The 20184-nt window shown below is 44.3% G+C and overlaps 1 protein-coding gene across 2 annotated transcripts in view; it reads right to left on the bottom strand.

Moving 5' to 3' along the window:
* The window catches only part of PIK3R1 (phosphoinositide-3-kinase regulatory subunit 1), an 81400-nt gene extending 65043 nt beyond the window's left edge, over nt 1–16357 (bottom strand). The window contains exons 1-2 of one of the 2 annotated variants that reach the window (XM_081090009.1): nt 16142–16355; nt 5868–6573 (exon numbers count right to left, since the gene is read on the bottom strand). In XM_081090009.1, the coding sequence (XP_080946135.1) occupies nt 5868–6201 (334 nt within the window). In that variant the 5' untranslated portion in view covers nt 6202–6573; nt 16142–16355. Of the gene's footprint in view, nt 1–5867; nt 6574–16141 lie in introns of both variants that reach the window. The other variant, XM_081090010.1, reaches the window with a different exon arrangement.
* Between the last annotated feature and the right edge of the window lie 3827 nt (nt 16358–20184).

Genomic DNA, 20184 nt, shown 5'->3' with positions numbered 1-20184 from the left:
TGTGCTGAAACAGAGGGAAAACACCTTTTTATACCTGGGTGGAAGAACCCTGCGTTCTGATTCTGTTTTCTGGAGGCAGGGCTCAAAGGCCCCCATCTTCAAGTACCTGCCAGCAGCCGCACTTTCTCACAGAAGCACAGTGGTCAGTCCAGAGGGGGCAGCCGGCACCAGTCAGCTGTCTTACCCCATCACTGGGGGCTTTAACAACACAGTCCCCCAACTTCTCAGCAGAGTCCCACGTAAATAGGAGAAAAGGTGAAGAAAGCTATGACAAGGCATATTCTGAACTAAACAGAACGCATAAAGGCAGGAGTTTGTGAGGCAAAGCAAATTACTTTCACAGAGACTATTTCTGTGAGGGACAGTGACACGTTATGACCGCGGGGCCCAGCAAAGGTGTGTAATTTGGGATCAGGTCGCTATCTTCCGTGACCTCTGTGCAGTGTCTTCAATTTATGTGATTTATTTCAGCCTTGCTTTCTAGATGGGGAATGACAACCATGGAGGGTCACTCAGATGCTGAGTGTGAAAAGGTGAAAATAGCATGGCGGGGGAAGCCATGAAAAGCAAACACAAACTGGAGGCTCTTTTCTTTTACTGGTTAGGAAGAATGTTGATCAAAATTTAAGCTTTATATTTTATGTGTGAAACCTGGGACCCACCGTCAGAGTCAGAAGTGGGAGCTTGGGAGGATGGGGGATAGAAATGGGTAATGAACTCAGATTCGTAAGTGACCTCTCAAGTTAGCTGATTTCAATGTTCTATACCAGTGGTCGGCAAACTGCGGCTCGCGAGCCACATGCGGCTCTTTGGCCCCTTGAGTGTGGCTCTTCCTAAGCCATAGGAGTACCCTAGTTAAGTTAATAACAATGTACCTACCTATATAGTTTAAGTTTAAAAAATTTGGCTCTGAAAAGAAATTTCAATCGTTGTGCTGTTGATATTTGGCTCTGTTGACTAATGAGTTTGCCGACCACTGTTCTATACAAACTAACCTGGCCGCAGAATCTCACCAGTCTAAATATTCTGCCTTCGCATGGCTTTAGTTAAAGGATCTCAAAATGCCGTCTTAAGGAGTACCCGACTGGACAGCTTACTTATGAAAGGAAGAAATACATTTTCTTTCCCCCATCTCTGAATCCCCACCTCCTTTAACTCACTTCCTTGTGTGTGAGAGGAAATAGGGAACCAGGGTTGAATGGGGTTGTGTGCACAGGAATAAAATGCCAGTGTCTGAGCAGCCTGATGTAGAAAGGGCTGGAGTATTTATTTGAATAGGATGTCTCTCCTAAGGGGCAGGAAACACCCATCAACATCCTTCACCTGCACAAAACATGGAAGAGGTTCTCTCCAAAGGCAGCAAAATGGGGCTTTTACTGGGTTGTGGGAAAATGAAATGTGACCCTCGTGCAAAGGGAAGGAGATAAAAGGAGGGGAGAGAGCGCAAAAAACCTGTGCCTGGGGACACTCGCCGACCTTGACACGTGTTCTACCCACTTTAAGTGGCAGGCAGTAAGCACCATTGCTTAACACACTTTCCCATCAACAGAACTACCTGTCCTAACCATGAGACAGAAAAATAACAGTTCTGGGCCTAGCTGGTTCAGCCCAGTGAATAGAGCGTCGGCCTGTAGACCAAAGGTCCCAGGTTGGATTCCACCAGTCAAGGGCATGTACCTTGGTTGCAGGCTCCTCCCCAGCCCGGGCCCTGGTCAGGGCTTGTGCAGGAGGCAACCAATCGATGTGTTTCTCTCTGTCTTTCCCTCTCTTCCACTCTCGCTAAAAAAATCAATGAAAAAATATCCTCGGGTGAGGAGGGGAAAAAAAGGAAAAGGAAAAGGAAAAGATCTGGAGACACAGCAGGCAATGGTCAAAGCCAAGGCTGCAAGATACCTCAGATGTGAATGATGCAAAGAACAAATAAACTGTGATTTCAAAAACAGGAATGGGCTGTCATAGGCCCATGTGCCTGCACATGACATACAACATATGTGGCTAATTTTAAGTCACATGGTCATGAAATAGTTAAATGCTAAGCTTACTAACAAGCATTTTATCCACTTGCAGAGAACCTACTGTATTGTCCTAGATACTTGGGATGATGGACAGGCAACTGAGGTCCCTGCCCTCATGGAGCTTATAATCTACCACAGGGAACAGACAAGACACAATCAACATGTAAGTAAATTAAGAGTTTAGATAATAAATGCTTTGCAAAAGCAGAGGACCCTTTGGTCCGCAGGCTGACTCAGAAGGGCAGGCTGCTATGTGAATAAGGTGAGCAGAGCCAGCCACCATGAGAAGGATTTGAGCAAGGTGGGAGAGTAGATTGGGCAAAGGGATGCTTGAGGAAGAGTGTCCAAGCCCTGAGGTGGGAGGGGGCAGAAGAGGGCATCAGAGGGCAAACTGCCTCTCTTGAGTCTTGATTTCACCTTTCATCCATGCTTCATAGTATAAAATAGGGATGCAGTTCATGTTTATTTAATTATTTAAATTCCAATAAATATAAGATTACCCAATACACACAAGTTTAATCCAAACTACAGGCTAGGGCTTTGTAAGAAAACTGTACACAAAATGTATTGGTGGAACATACATTTTCCTGAGAGGAGTTGAATATCAGATTTTCAAAAGGGCTTTTTTTAACTCTTTTCCCCCCTAAAAGTTACATATCACAGCTTTGTTTCCAGGAACATATAAGGAAAGTGGAAAAGCTGGTTCTATTACAATAGGAGGAATCCTTCACAAAGAGTCTACTTTTGGCCACAGTCTAATGACAACTTTCTTTTAAACACAGCAGGTGGCAAGCACAGGGTACAGGAGCATGTGATCGGCAGGCAGGCAGGTCAGAGCACCCTATTTCCCCCTTTGCCCATCATGGGAGTGTGCAAAACTGCCCACAGGACACTATCTCAACAAGAAGGACCTGCATGAGACCTGAGACCTTAGGGGTCAATTCTAATAAAATAAAGGCAGTCAAACACGAAAAACAGGCTAAGTCACGGGGCGGGGGGGGGGGGGGGGGAGGACAAAGAAGACTCAAGAATTCAGTTACAATAAGAACTATCCTTTCCACCTTCACAGAACATTGTCACTGCAAAAGTTTTTCAAGCAAATATACGCTTAGGCAAAACAAATCAGAGTCCCATAGCTTTCAACATCTAACTTTGTCTTACAACTACTTTCCATATCCATTGGACATGCAACTAGTAGGAGTTACTGAATTCTCATTTTATAGAAACTGCATTTATTTATTTAAATTTTTTTATGTACTGATTTTTAGAGAGAAAGAGAAGAGAGAGGGAGAGAGGGGAGACAGGAGGAGAGAGAGAGTGAGAAACCAATTAGTTCCACTTATTTATGCATTCATTGGTTGATTCTTGTATGTGCCCTGATGGGGGAATCTAACCCACCACCTTGGAATATCCAGACTAAGCTCTGACCAATGGAGTATTCAGCCAGAGCAGGAATCATAATTAACTGAGAATACAAGATTAACAGTCCAGAAATTCGAATGTTTAGTACTGCATTCCATGCCCAACCCCCAAAACACTGCCTTTTCAATCTCTCCATTATTCCCAATTTCTCATTTATATTCACACCTGTTCTTTCTAATACTTAAATGCATATTATTATGGGTCTCTTTCTTAAATTCTGCTAAAAATTTTCACTTTACATTTTTATGATTTAAAAAAATAAAAAAGCTGTTAAAATTTTCAATTGTCACCATATTACATGAGAAAGCATTATAAAAGAGCTTAGGACCTAAAAAGAGAAAAACATTTTTCTTAAAAGACTTGCTTTTTTGTAGACTATATCCAGATAAAGTTACACCTGAAACAAATATCAAGTGCAATTTTGTTTAGAAATTACTCTTACAAAATCTTTTTGTCATTAATATTGACAAAATACCCCTTTCCACCTTTTAAATATTCTTTTCTAATCCAGCTCAGTTATTTTTATGGTTCTGTAATCTTTCTTTAAAAATATATTTTTATTGATTTAAGAAAGAAAGGAAGAGGAGAGGAGAGAGAGAGAGAGAAACATCAGTGATGAAAGAGAATCATTGATCAGCTGCCTCCTGCACACCCCCCTCAAGAGGGATCAGGCTGCAACCTCGGCATGTGCCCTGACCCGAATCAAACTGTGACCTCCTGGTTCATAGGTCAATGCTCAACCACTGAGCCTGGTACAGCAGCTGGGCAGTCCAGTAATCTTTTGTATTCAGGGATAAATTAAATCGTTTTCTCTCTTGAATTAGCCTACTTATAAGGACCTGTTTCTAACTTATAAAACAAAAATTCAAATTAAAAATATGTAAATTGGTGGAAAAAACCAACTATTTATGGCTTTTGCCATACATAGTCTCAGAGAGAGAAAAAAGATTACACAGTAGGAAAAAAAAAGGCTTGAAATTGACAAAGCAGATAACAGCAAAGCTGAGTAAAAGGCTTGCCTCTGTGTGAAACTGAAACAATCAAACAAATAAACAAATAAAACCCCTTAAATGAACAGCTGTGCACAGAGCTCCAATGCGGACCATCTCCAATAATCAATGAGAGGTTTCTGAATCAAGGTGGTTCAATACCTTTTATCAACACCATGGTTGACAAAATTTGTGTGTCTAGATTTTGATTCACCTGAAAAATTAAGTCTTGGCTTTTGAAATGTATAGTAAAACATATTTAAACATATTTTACAATAAATATGGTGTAATGTTCATGAAACCAGTACCTCTTTTGGGTCAGGTGGGAGAGGGAAAAGGCATCCTTAGTAACTTCTTTGACTTTTACAAAATATTCCCATCCTATTATTACTGTACACTAAAAGGCAGCTATTTACCCTTACATCCTGCTTCTTTATTCTCATTACCTCATTCATTTTTTGCTAAAACAAGCCACACCAAAGAAAGCATAACAGTATCAGAATCTCTTCCAGAAATACATTGCGATGCTGCAGCCAGTTCTATTGTAACCGCTGCCACCGAGTCCATCCATTCTAAGCATACCTTTCCATACCTCTCCCAGTCTTGGGAAGGGAAAGAAAGATTACACAGCAGGAAAAAAATGCTTGAAATTTACCAATGAGGAAATGAATTGACAAAACTGATAATAGCAAAGCTGAGTCAAAGGCCTGTTTCTGTGTGAAACTGAACAGAAACAAACAAACAAAGCTCATACAAGGACCACCTCCAATAAACAATGAGTGGCTTTTGAATCAAAGTGGTTTCCATTTAGGAAAAGCATTCAGTGATCTTTTTTTCTCATGAAGGCCAAGTGCACTATAGGCACTCATGCTATATACACATTGCCCACAGAGGAAGAGAACTCCCTCCACATCGAGGCTAACGACAGGATTGGGTTTCAGCTGCAGGCACAGTGTTCCTGGAGAGGAAACCAGGAGGTAGACACAGGGTTATGAAAACAATGGTTTCTTCTCCCATGAGTTCTGTGGTCATTTTATTACTCTCTACATTTTTTCCACACAAATCACATTAATGTTAAATATACTTACATTAGACTTACCCTCTATTTTCCTAAAATGATTTAGATATATAATAGCAATTATAAGAATAAGAAAGCAAAAAGTATTTAATTCAATGACAACTACAAAAGTAGTTCTTAAAAACACTCACTAAACAGGTTCTCAGATACCATCTCCCTATTTTATAACTAAACCCTCCATCCCACAAGCACAAACGTCTAGTCATGTGGTGACTGACCAAGCTTTCACACACCATATATAATAAATTCAGGTAAAGTTGCCGAAACAAATTCTGCCCAGAGCATTTCAACTCAACCCAAATGTAAAACTTCCCTTTCTAAAAAATAAAAAGAGTCATTTAAAAATCACTCATTAATACTGACCTTGCTGCTCAGTTTCTGCTTCAGTTTTCGAAGAACCTGGTGCAACAGGAAGGGGTCGAGGTGGCCGGGGCTTTGGGGTGGGAGGTGAGATTTTTTTCCTCCCAATATATTCTACGTAAGTTCCTGGAAAGTCCCCTCTCTCCCCCGTGGTTTCATTATAGCCATTTAACCAGCCAATTTCTTCAGGCCTGGCTTCCTGTCCATCACTAAATCCAAGAGCTACTAAGGACCCTTTATTCACAGTCAATATGTCACCCAAGTGCAAGTCAATATCTTCTTCTCGTTCCTTTTTATAATCATAGAGTGCTCTGTACTGGTACCCCTCAGCACTCATGTTTGCAAATCTGTGACCATGCAACAGACGAATCTGGTTACACTGCAGTCTAATTTTATGTTTCTAAGGAAGGTGAGCTCAGAGAGTGTGTTAAGATTCCGAATATGTGTCCAGCAGAGGACAAAGGGCAACTCTCCAAAGGTTTAAGAGGAGAGGTGACTGTCCATCTGTCCTCCATCAACGGTGTGACTGAAGACAGGGCTCCACTTCCTCTGCAGGCCACAGTTCTCCCACTGGCTTCCTTTTCAGCAACTTGTCAACACTTGGACTCCAGGCTGACTCTCACAGCGAGGCCCAATCCTTTCTGACACTCTTGTCACACTGTCCATCTGTCGTCTGATTTTACTGCTGTGCTCCACACGCAAGCTTCACCTAGCAAAAGAAAAACAAGACTTAAGAATGAACATCACACTTGGCCATCTGTGTGAATTTGAATTTCTACTTCCATTCAACAAGTACTTAACCAATTTGGCAGATGTACATGGGCAGCGTGCTATTGCTGGACATGATATCCACAACAAAGATTAGTGAGACACTCCCTGCCTTCTAAGAGCACCAGGCAGGGCTGGAAGGGGTGTTGGCATGTGGCAATGTCTCAGAGATAAGACTGGTACACAAGGAACTGGTACACAATAACATGAGGTAAATGCCAAAAGACAGCAGCGACTAAACACTAGAGTTCAAACGAGGGAGAGATAACATCTAACTGTAGGGATCTGAAGGCAGAATGAAATGTGTGGCATGGCCTAAGGTACAAATGTGACTAAGCAAGTATCATATTCTGGAAAGAGCCAGAACAGGGAGCCCAATCCGTCTGGAGGTAAAGAGGGAGCATCGTTGACTTTTGAGAAAGCAGACTGCAGTCTAGTAGTATTGAGGATAGCAAGTAGAATTTAAGGCGTTAAGGAACTGAAGAGGAAGTAGAGACAGCTCCTGCAAATTATTCTATGAAGATAGCTTAGTGGAAGGAGAAATGGGAAATGAAAGCCTTCTTTTTTTTTTTTAACATAGTGGAGACAGAGAAATTAGAGAGCCAACGATTCTCTAAGTTAGTAAGTTAGCGTTGGATTGCCAATAGAATAGTGCACGCATGTGCACACTTAGCACTCAATCAATCATTTCTCATCGTTACCTTTATTATAAAGTCAAAGCAACCTAAAGGTTTCCGTTAAGCTGGCTGAACAATAAAGCAATAAAAACAATAGTCACACAATTTCGGTGTGCTATATCAAAGAGAGCTTGTACAAACTTTATACAGTGTGGAACACTTCAGAAGTTTAATATTATAGGCACTCTTCAGTGTAAGCATCTTAAGAAGACAAATCTGATTACAGAGTAATTGTTATGCTGGCGTTCAGAAGTGTAAAGTATTCAACTTTACATGGCTAAAGCCTCTTAGCTGTAATATAATAACACTCTTAGGAGAGTTACATATTAAAAGAAGCAAAAACAAACACTGGAAATGTTTGTGTAGCAAGAATATGAATTTTGGTTAGTATCATTCTGCTTTGTATTTCAGTTGTCAGAGAAAAAAATGAAAGCAACCAGCAGAGAGGATGAAAAAATAAACTATATTATGTTTGAAGACAGCCTCTCCTTTTGCTAGATCTGGAAACAAATTAAATACTCACTGCATAAATTCACGCAAAAATGTAGAACTAGCACATCTCATTTTTAGTACTAATGCACTCTGTACAAATGAGACACAGAACTCTAAAGAACATGAAAAAATTTACATGTCCCTAAATGCCTGGAAACCAGGCAATATGCCTAAGAATAATGTAATCCCTCCAAATCTGCCTTGCAATTTTTGTTAGCTTTTCCAGGCAATGTATGTCTTTTTTGGGGGGAAAAAAATTCCTCAACCAGTAGGCTGGTAGATCTTTCCTCCAGCTGCTGCTTATGGCTTCCTCTATTTCAACAACTCAGTGGGCCAGTTTGGTGAGATTCTTCACAGAATGGGAGCACAGTCCTCAGCAACCACCAGGCCCCTGCTCACCACATACCTATGTAGCTATCTATGCAAGTTCCTCGCCAGGGCACACTGTAGTAAGAAAGGCTCCATGAATACTCAAGGTATTACAAACCCGAAGAACTTGCTGGCTTTACTGAGGCCAGACTCTAGAGTAGCAATCTCTGACATGTGTGCCAGAAACCTGTGTTTCTATTAATTCTTTGTCCCTCACCATTTGCAAAAAGAAGCTTACTGACTGTGTAAGATAAATCCTGTACAGCATGCTGGGCCCTCGTCTGAAAAAATGAACCCCAGATCTCCTACGACTATAGGATTGAAAGTACACCGTTGTATTAGAATACACCATTCCTATCTTCTGAGACCCCATCATCAAGGCCAGGAAGATCAATCAAAACAATTCGAGATCAGCCATGATTCGGTGTCAATTAAGTGGCCAGAGAACAATGTTGTAAAAGAAAAGGGAGACCTGACTAGTCATTTGGGTGACGAATGTCTCGTGTCCTAGTGTGAGGTACACAGCATCCTTGGCTAAGAAGATGCAGGCTATTCTTTCCCCTCCAGGGCTTAATACATTAGAAGTTCATTTGTTGCTAATGAAACAACCTTGGCCATTATTCAAGTGTGCAGTCGCCAGGCCCATTTTAATAATTGTCACTGTTGTCCTGGTCAGCACGGTCATCACCTGACACGTACTGGAGGCTACGTGTGTTCTAACCGATTCAATCGTCTTCCTCCTCCTCCTGACCTAACGCTTACGGGAGCTGTTCTGTCAACACCTAATATTTGTTGGGAGTTATATGTATACTAACACATTCAATACAGACAATTAGCACATTCAAAGCAAGATAATCATAAGGCAGGTACTATCAATCATTCTCACTTTACATGGGAGAAACTGAGGTGCAAAAAGTTCAGTATCTTGGCCATGGTAACACCGAGCCATTGGAAGGTGGAAGCAGGATTCAGATCGAGGCAGTCTGCCAGAGCCACCACTTTTTACACCACTAGAACCTACTGCCCAAACTCAACTTGCTTCGATGCCTGAGTTACGTCCATGGGGTGACCGATGCAGATTCCTGCCCACCCGCTCTGACCTCCGCTTTGTACTCTCTGTAACAGCAGCCTTACCGAGTGTTTGTGGCTCTTTCACAAACGCACCTGCACAAAGAGAAGCCATTCTAACTCAGAGCAGTTCGGTCAAGTCCAAGACCAGGCATCTAGGACCATGCAAATTTCCTTCCAAAGAGACTTCACTGAAATGAATCCTTGCCAAAGAAGTCCACAAACTAGTGAATAAAAGAATACTGGACACATCACTTCTGGAAGGCTGCCCACTTCTGCTCTATGAGCTTAAGCTTCTGCCACCTGTATCCCTCTTGGCATCTATGTCCCCTGCCCCCCAACCCCTTCCATAGCTATCCAGGCTCCTTATTGCACAATTTGTAAAAACTCAGCTCCTCCTTAGGGAGAAGTGAAGTATTAACCCACAGTCACAAGGGCTATCACATCTAGAGGACTGACAAGTTCTCTTTTCTCTCAGCAAGAATGCAGAAAACTCAGAAGCCTGAGGCACTGGCAGTGTCTATCTGAACCTCCTGAGATCAATGGAGCCCAAACTATTCAGATCCACAGGCTATATGTTGCCCAGATTCACAAGATTTTGCTTCCAGTGTCTGGCTACATACATCTGTCCATTGAGCTATTTCTACCCAGCACGGTGTAAAGATTTTTATATGTGGATAATATCGACCATCCATTAAGTTAATGTTTTCAAATAACCAAGAGTGTTATGATATCTAGTCTCCAAGTTAGTTACTATTGTTGCTGGAACAAAAGGTACAAAGGAATCCTATGAACAAATAACAAATTAACTCACTTATATAACATCATATGAACAGTTCAAAATTTCCTTAAAGGGAAGGATTTCGCTTCATTCTTTCAACCATTTTAAAGACGACTCAAAATACTGTTAATTGGAAGTATATTTCCTCTCTCGGCTAAGATACTGAGCAATTCTCATTCTCTTCCTCAAAATAAATGTTGTTTCTGATGCCTGACAAGCACCCATGACTTCTTAATGTACAACTGCTTGGAAGTAAAATTTTAATTTAACCCTCTAACCTGCAGGCATTTTGGCAAAGAACTTTTCTTTGAAAAGTCCTCTGACTTTGTTGACTTACTCCCCCCCTTTTACAAAGGGCAAGGATTTAGCAAACTTGGTGAGAGGTAAAGGATATTTTTAAGTCACTTTAAATAAATCAAGACTATATCCTCATCATATGATTCTACCCTGTGATAAAATTAGCAACCTTGCACTGGGTCCCAGCACAAAATTGGTTCTGCGATCCAGATGCAAGGGCTATAAAGGGGTTCCTGGGCCCCAGTCCTTACCTCCCTACATCCTCAGTGTGCTCGCTCTGAGTCTAGGGCAAGCTCTCCACCTAAATTCAGTCTTTAAAAAAAAAAAAAATCATTATTTAAAAATATTTTCACTTTTCAGGTATGTTCTGGAAATCATGAAAATCGAACTGAACAAAAGTTAAAATGTCCTAGTAAACACAATGCAGTTCAACTTAAAATGATGCACTCAGGATAAATTTTATATCAACTAAAACAAAATAAAAATGATGAGATCAAATTAATCTGGGAGTCGCAGTCATCAAATATCTCCATTCATTTTCAAACCAACCAGAATGTACTGCCTGCTGCCAGGCTCAGGGCTGAGCTTGTCCTGTGGGAAAGCAGAGTGTCTAGGGCAGGACTCCCTGACTGCAAGCCCTTGGGGGGTGGGGGGGTTGGGGGGGGACGTGCAGAACAAGCCCAGGTGAAACTACAAGGAAGGACAAGGAGGCAGGATTCTCCAGAAAGCACAGTGATGCCTGGTGCCACAGTACTGCAGGAGGGCAGAGGAGAGCGTGACCAGGCCCAGCTGGAGACAATTCCAGGCTCAGAGGTCATCACCTGGGGTCAAGGAGAAAGGATGATGACGGCACCACCCCAAGGCTTCCTTGGGCCTGAGAAACACCCTGTTACCCAGAAATGGGCATAGGGCTGAAGTTCTGCTTCTCTGCATCATCACTGAAGAGAGGCCCTGAGGAGGCGCCCTGGGATGAGAGGGCTGAAGTAGACAATCCAAAGCCCCTCCTCTTGTTAAAATACAATGCTGTTTTGTAAAACTCTTAACAAGAAGGTTAGTATAAGCACTAAGCTTCAGACTCAGCAGCTGTCCCTATCAGTGCCTAGATTTTAAACTTGGGCAAGTTAATTAAACCTCTGGGTGTCTGTCACAAGTTTAGCATCTGTGAGAAAAATACAAAAAAGCAAATCTACAGTTCATAGGGTTATTATGCGGATTAGATTATATGGCACATATAAAGCACTGAGCTCCATGATTGATAATTAGAGCGTAACTATTAACACCAACACAGTGCTTACGATGGGTCAGGCTCAGTTCTCAGTTCTGCATATATCAACCCATTTAATCCTTATAGCCACCCTAGGTACAATGATTATCCCCATTTCACAGATGAGAAAAGCGGAGAGATTAATTTGCCAGAAGCGACATGGCTAGCAAATTGCAACTATGGTTTTGTTAATATTGTTACTACTATTAGTATTGAATGACACTGCCATTTATGCAATTCACATTTAAAAAAGGAATTTTCTTTTGTATTGCCTCTAAATACTGAAAACTGTTCTAAATGAATTGTGAAGCCAGCCAAAATAAAACTCTCTGCTGTCCCCTTAACTCCTTTCCAGAGTAAAGAGACAGATAAAGGCTGCAGGCAGACTTTGCCCATCTCTCCCTATCTGAGGTAGAGGGTGGCTTTGCAGAGGTCAGGGCAAAGGAGACTCAGGAGGCAGCAAGGGTGTGTGAGAGTGTATGTCAGGTAGGACAATACTAGGCTCCCTAGGTGCTCTCAAAAAGAAAGGATGAAAGCACAAATGCAATCCTACAGAACTGACAGTTCAAATGTTACAGCCCCAGCTCTTCAGGCTGAGCTTTGAGTCTAGACCACTGGGGGTCCAGTGAGGAGGGCAAGGGCATGGCACAATGGCCCAGGTGCCTCGCTTTATTAAAGTACCCCACCCACTGGTGGACTCTCCTTCCATTTTGGCCAGACTCGTGACCTGAAGGGGGTGGGGGAGGGGTGTTCATTAACCTGAAAACTATTTTGACTACAGGTGCCTGTAGATATGCATTTGATTTACTTTAAGAAAAACAATGGTGGGAAGATAAACTATCCAGAGATGTTTTCATAATAGAATTTTTTGGTTTTTTTTTTTTTTTTTAGCAAAATCTATACTCATTCTATCCTTTACAAAAAAATAAAATAAAAAATAACATAAGCCAAACAGACAAGTTTATAGATGATGACACAGTCAACTTTTCAGCTCTTTTGGCATAATATACATAAAATAACTTTTAGCCGAAACCGGTTTGGCTCAGTGGATAGAGCGTCAGCCTGCGGACTGAAGGGTCCCAGGTTCGATTCCGGTCAAGGGCATGTACCTGGGTTGCGGGCACTTCCCCAGTGGGGGATGTGCAGGAGGCAGCTGATCGATGTTTCTCTCTCATCGATGTTTCTAACTCTCTATCTCTCTCCCTTCTCTCTGTAAAAAATCAATAAAATATATTTTAAAAAAAAAATTTAATCACCACTCTTTTGGCAAGTAATTTCAATAAAAGTGTTGGCAGAATCATAGCAAGTAATCGCATTAGGGGGCATAGGTGAAAGAGATGGGGGAAAAAACAATAAATATAATCAGAATATTTTAAATATTGATTACAACCTAAGTTTTTGTTTTAAAAATGTCATATAATTACATTATGCCTTCTAAGGTAAAAACTAATTGGCAATCCCTTCCTTCCATTGATGAGTAACTTGCTCACCTTCTCAAGCTTCCCCGAGATGCTCCATTCTCCTGCCTTTACTGGCAAAATCCCTGTGCCTTCCAGAGGGGGACCTGCGGGGAGCCTGTCCAAAGTGTGTAATATACTGAACAAGCACTTCCCATTTTCTCTGCATTGTGCATGCCTCAGATGTGAGTATTGGAAGTAAAACCCCAAATGCAGACATTATCTCAGCTTTCTATAGTCTATCTGACCATAACATTTTTTTTTTCAATTTGTTCATGTACCATCTCTTTAGTCAATAAGACACATTTGGAAAATTACCAACTGCAAGCATAAAAAAAGCTGAACTAGCCGAAACCGGTTTGGCTCAGTGGATAGAGCGTCGGCCTGCGGACTGAAGGGTCCCGGGTTCGATTCCGGTCAAGGGCATGTACCAGGGTTGCGGGCACATCCCCAGTAGGAGATGCGCAGGAGGCAGCTGATCGATGTTTCTCTCTCATCGATGTTTCTAACTCTCTATCTCTCTCCCTTCCTCTCTGTGAAAAATCAATAAAATATATTTAAAAAAAAAAAAAAAAAGCTGAACTAGAATTGTTCCTGTTGTAATGAACAATCTCTCAGAGTATGTCTTTTTAGAACAGTCCTCTAAACGACCTAAGAAAAAAAAAATTCAACCAACATACTAATCTAAAAGTTACATGGCATTCATGGAAAAATTTAATTAAAGTTTTGGCCAACACTTTTAACACCACAAACTTTGGATAAGTGCAGTAGGCTTGCCATTTGAGATACAAAACTCTTCTGCACAGTCCCAGGAGTAAATGCATACTCCTCCACCACCACGGTCAATAACCGAAGTATGCATTACCTGTAACTCACTGCATCACTTGTTTCCCCAAACCAACCTTATACTGTGGGGATTTCCTGATCTTAATACATTTCAATTTCAAGAAATAACTAAAGACGACAATATAATCAATGGCAAGTGAAATGCTTTTTCACATTGGCTATCAGCATCACAGATGTAAAAAAAACAGTGATATCGTTTTACAAAAGCAGATATAACAGCAGATAATAGTGTGTACATTGCAGTGTTCTGTGAGGCAACTGGCAAGAACAGGCCCATATCAAGATGAAAGTTAAAGAAAGCAAATGCACATTAACACTTTGAAAGCCAATTATCAGACACATAAAACTTTCTTCCAATCATAAAAATCTACACATTTCTACAGGAAAAAGTATGACTCTACTACCTACCTGCAACTGGCGCAGAAAAGCTGAGGAGGCCAGCAGTGGCAGAGCCCAACACTTCCGCAAGGCAGGCAGCCTCCTCCACTGCCCTTTCCAGTTTCAACCTTGGTTCCCAACCAAACACACCTTCCCAAACTTTAGCGGGACACTTCCACTCCCCACGCCCTTCCCCCTCAAAAAAAAAAAAATCAATGGAAGGGGTTATTTTTTTTGTAGTGATCAAAACCCGTTTCCAGAAGTTTAAGCAACTTTTGTTCCTAAAAAAACACCATACTCTACTGCTTTTAAACCGTTTATTTCAAGAACAGTGTAATCAGTCAAAAAAGTAGACATGGGAAAGGGGAGTGTGCTTTTTATTTTCTTTTTCAACCATAAAAGATGGTTGTGGCCTTCTGCGCAGAAGTCACCAAATTCCCAATGATTTACTCCTGAAGGTGCATTACGCTGATAGCCTGCCTCAGAAATGAACCTGCTTACCTACTCGAATCTTTCCTAGCTAATACCTCACCATCTTTAGAGTTGCCAAAACGCAACACTAGCTAATGAAGTCTTAAGATACAATTCCACGTGAAGCTTGGGTCAATCAGCTTTGGGAATGTCCTGCCTAACAACTAAAACTTGAACCTCATCCCACTGAAATGACAATCTCATGCTGCATTCAAAACCCGGAACTACTTTATCCATTCCTACTTCGCACCGACAAAGAGGAAAGGGACAGAAAAAAAAAAAAAAAAGAAGAGAAAGAAATCCTATGACTTCTAAAGTCCTAACTTCCCCCCACCCCACCCCCACCCCCACCCCAAAGGAGAGTGAACTCATACTTCAGCTGCCAACAGCGCTGCAGCAGCCACCAGGGTTCCCGGTATTAACAGCGCCCAGAGAAGCATAAGAATTTCCCCCAAACAGTTCACACACATGCTGCATTCAACATGCAACGGCCATTCCGTTCACACCCTCAAATTCTGGTTCCCCCAACGTACTTTTCTGGACTGGAGTGGCTGGTCTGGGCTTTTTGTTCTCTTTGTCTGGTGATCTGCGGGGCAGTTTCTGCCCTTGGGAAGGGAGTGTTAGAGCGCGGTTTCCAGACAATTCCCCAAGCTACTTTACCTCGGGCTTGCACGCTGTCTTGCCCTCCCTAACCGGCTCCATATTGCTGGGCAAGTCCCTCCAGTCTCAACCCGCCTTGCAAAAAGATGGATTTCCGGGCTGTTCCAAGACCCCATTAAGCGTGTCTCCAACAACCTGCCCAGGCCCGGCCGGCACTAGACATCGAGTTGGGGCCCCGGCGACCGGCTGCCCCGAGGCGCACTTCCTCCACCCCGGAAGAGGAGGGAGACAAACTTCGGGGAGGTGGGGGGAGGGCTGGCAGTGGGCTCCGGGGACCACCGCCGCCCCGCCCGCCAGGATGGCCCAGGCCACGACCCCGGTTGCAGCTGGAGGGCACGGAGGAAGGCATCGCTCCTTCCCGCTAACGCAACGGCAGCGGCGAGGGCGCTCTCCTCCGGTGAAGGACTCCAGAAAACTGCAGCCAGGCAACAGTGGAGACCCTCCGAAGTGGTCGGAGGGGCGAGGGAAAGCCGGGGGGTCGCCTGCAGCTCGGGGACGGCAGCGCCCGGCGGCGTGCAGTACCGGCTCGCCGGAGGCCGGAAGCGGGAGCCAGGACGCTGGCTGCGAGCGGGGCCCCGGACGGGCGCAAGATGCCGGCGGCGAGGACGACCGGCGGCCGACCGCTCACCCCAGGCTGGGCTCCGCTGAAGAAGCCGCCGCCGGTGACAGGAAGAGAGCGGCGACAGCCGCGCGCACGCACCGCCTCCCCCTCCCGAGCACACACACCCCGACCCGCTGCCACCGCCTACCTCCCCCGCGGGCCGGCTTCCTTCCTCTCCCGAGCCCGGGCTGCAGCGGCGGCCTCCAGCGCGCACAGCTCCGACGCGCCTCTGCCCCGGCTCCGACCCGCCGGCGTTCTCAATCCGAGCTCGCCGTCGCCCAGCCGCTCGCCCGCCAGCCTCGCCGCAGCAGCCGCTTCCTCCAACTCCACTCCAGCTGCTCGCGACTCCTCGCCGCGCGCTCGCAGCTCCAGCGCCCGGCGCCGGCTCCGCCCCCGGCCCCGCCCCGTGCGCCCCGCCCCCGAGCCCGCGCCAACCGGCGCCCGCGTCCCCGCCCCTCTCCGCTGGCGCCGCGCCCTCCGCCGCTGGCCCTCTCCGCGCCCGCCTCCCGGCCAGCCGGCCAGTGGGGCGGAGCTCTGACCTGAGGACCCTTCCCGTCGCCGGTTCGCCAGTCGCCCGGCTCGCCTTCCGCTCCCGCCGCGGGGATGGCCGGGGCGCGCGCTGCCTCCGCTGTGGAGCGCTCTGGGTCTGCGTCCTCCGAGCCCGCCAGGCTGCTGCCCGCCCGCTGCAGAGCCGGCTGCTGGGCGTCTCCCAGACGGGAGGCAGCTGGGCTGGGGGAGGTCGGGGACAAGTTGAGACTGACTTGGAGGCTGCATCTCTAATCCGAGCGTCTGGAAACCAACCCCAGCCTTTTGGGAGCCCTCAGCCCCCAGCAGAGTGGCTGGGCGGGAAGGACTCGGATTCAGGGGCTCGCCAAAGCCGGGAGGCCCTGCAATTCCCGGCCTCGCCAGCACAGCCTCGGGAGTGGGCGGAAAACCACGCCACTCCGCGTGGGCCCCGGGGTGAAGGAAGGGTGAAAGGGTGAACCGGAGGGACGAGCGCCCGCAGCCTGCCGCGAACTCCAAGAGCCTGGCACCGCCGCCACCGGGAGCCAGGCGGGTCCGCGAGAAGGGCAGAGTTTTATGAGGGCGCAACGGGCTGATCCCTTGCAGTACTGAGATGACGGAGCAAATGTAGGTCGCTCAGGCAGACTACGGCCCTCCCTCTCCTTGTTCGTGCGCGGGGTCAGTGGAGGGAGCTCACCTGAATTATACTGGCCCATAAATATGTTCGCTTTCAAAGGCAGATTCTTCACATAATAACCATGACTTAAGTTGCCACCCCCAAACCTGATGTTGGGTAAGATGGCATGCCAGCACCTGGTGTTCCGCTGTTTTCCATGAAAACACCTAAGGATCGCTTTTTATAAAGCTCCCAGATGCCTCCTCTTCACCGCCCAGCCTGCTTGCCCCAAAAAGCCTCTTTACTGCTCTTTCCCAATTTCCTTGCAAGAATATTACTTTTTTTTTTCACCAAGCACTTATTTGTCAAACTTTGAATTTGGTGGTTTATTCCAGTGGGTGTTGGAAGTAGAGGAAAGAGCATTCTGAAATTTATTGACTGTCCTTAGAAAATACTATTTTTAAAAAGATATATTTTTATTGAATTCAGAGAGTAAGGGAGGAGAGAGAGAGAGAAACATCAATGATGAGAGAGAATCATTGATTGGCTGCCTCCTGCACGCCCCCCACTGGGGATCCAGCCACAACTCCAGCATGTGCTCTTGACGGGGATCAAACCCAGGACCCTTCAGTCCCCATGCCGCTCTATCCACTGAGCCAAACCAGCTAGGGCGAAAATACCATTTTTAAGGTGACTCACATTCTAACGGAAAAGTTCTACTTTGGGTTAATCAGGAACTAGCATTTCTATTATTCTAATATGTCTCTTGAAGTGGAAATGCAGAAGCAGACAGCTACCTAGCTGTTTTAAGAATCCACTCTATTTAAAAGTAAATAGGAAGTTTACCAAGCTACATCCTTCCCACCTACTATGTAAAATGAAGGCCCTCCTGTGTTGTCTGAGCTTTGTAAATAAAGTGAGGTGCCTCACCCTGTGGTAGAATTGCTTTGATCCAATGCAGTAAGCTGAGATGTAACTGCTGTGATGTTTACAGTGTTTCCTTTAGGCTTGGTTGGGTCTGAAGAAAGCTTACCAGCAATCTCCTCCTTTTGTACACGAGGAGTTCCTGGAAAGAGACTGCACGGGAGAGAACCCCAGTTCAAACTTAAAAATAGCAGGAAAGCCTTAATTGAGCTTCCTTTTTAAGATAGTCTTCAGTAATTTATTTCCAGTACATATTGTACTTAAAAAAAATTTTTTTTACCATCATATTGGAACACTTAACATAAGTCCAAAGACTGTCCATGGAAGGACGGTAGATCTCTTTTTTCATGAACTGAATAATTTCAGTCTTTGTGTCATCTGTATTAAATTGATACCTTTGCCATATTACTAATATTAACATTTTTATTTACATCATTTCCATTGGTTTCTATGAAATAATAAAACAAAGGCAACAAAACAGCTGTATTCAAACTTAAATTAAAGAAAATAAAATCTTATCTGGACTCTCCAAATGGAACTGAGGCCAAAAGAGCTGATAGGCCTTTGGAGCAGCCACATTTTATCTCCTGGGAATTCATTGGAAATGAAAATTCTCTGTCCTCACTGAATCAGAAATACGGGGGTGGGAGGAGGGGGCCTGGCAATCTGTTTAAATAAGCCTTCCAAATGGTCTGGTGCCTGCTGGCGTTTGAGAACCATTGCTCTAGGCCTAGGGTATCTGGGAATGCAGACTAAAAACGACTGTAATAAAACGCTCAAATCAGCGCACCAACACCACAGTTCAATCAGTAAAGACCAAACTGTTGGCTGACAAGTGGTGCCACCATCAAGAAGCTCAAAATGTCAGAGGACTTGCAATTTACCAAAAGGAGACTGTCACGTGAAACTGGTGACAGTGAAGGCATTTTGGGAGTCAGACCTAAGGGAGTCAAGGCCTCCCCCGCCCCCACACCTTGAAAGGCTGTCATTGGCCACAGCAAGCAGATCAGTGTCCTTAATAAGGACCAGGGGGATACTCCCATTTGCCATCATCACTCCAGCTACCTCAATGTCAGTGCTAGACTTGAATCCTAAGTATGTAGTGTAGGGTTCAAAAAACAAAGTTAAACAAATACAAATGCCTTAGAGCCTTACTTCTCAAAGAGAGGACCATAGACCGGCAGCAGTGGCACCATCTAGGAGCATGTTATATATGCAAAATCCCAGGCCCTATTCCAGACCTTCTGAATCATAATCTGCATTTTGACAAGATCCCCAGGTGATTGATATGCAAGTTAAACTTTGAGGTGCTCTGTCTTAGACAGGCATCCTCAATTGTGGCCACATATTTGGAATTGCCTGGTCTGCACCACAGGTGGATTCTATCAAAACCTCTAGGGGTGGGACACAGGCATCAGTAGCTTGTAAGGTCCTCGGGGGATGCCGATGGGAAGCCAGGTTTAAAAGAACTACTGCCTTGGAGGAACCAGGTAGGAAAGGTGCACCAGGAAAGTCAGCAGGGGAGAGACTGGAGCCCAAATGTCTGGTCTTACAGGAAGCAGCTGGTACTAGAGTTTAGCTGGTTGTTGCCACACAGGGATATAAGCCCAGATTTGCCAGACCTTTCAATTTTCAAAGAAAAGTTTTAAAATCTAGATTTTTATGGGCAATTTCTCAATTAATAAAATACTGGCAATTATTTCAACATCCTCTGAAACCTGGGTTAGGTCACATAAGTGTGATGACCACCAATTTATGGTTTTACGGCGCTGTACATCATACAGGTGAGCCTAAAACACATACACAGGGTGTCCCAAACAATGTATACAGACTTTAACAGCTGATCACTCCATTTTGAAAAGGAAGTGTATTTTAATAAACACTGCCTTTATAATTGTTCAAAATGTGTGTATATGTTTTGGGGGACACCCTATATTTCTTAAATATACACACCAAAAGCATGAACTATAAATAGAAAAAAAATCAATGAGTTGGACTTCATCAATATTGAAAAGCTTTAGTCCTCAAAAAAACATTGTTATGGAAGTAGAAAGCCACAGAAAATATTTGCAAAATGTACATTAGGAATTCTCACAACACAGTAATAAAAAAGCAAAGAACACAATTTTTTTAATACACAAAAGATT

The sequence above is a fragment of the Myotis nattereri genome, assembly GCF_964212035.1.
Source record: "Myotis nattereri genome assembly, chromosome: 4".
Classification (NCBI taxonomy): domain Eukaryota; kingdom Metazoa; phylum Chordata; class Mammalia; order Chiroptera; family Vespertilionidae; genus Myotis; species Myotis nattereri.
This window is presented reverse-complemented; position numbering and strand designations above follow the sequence as displayed.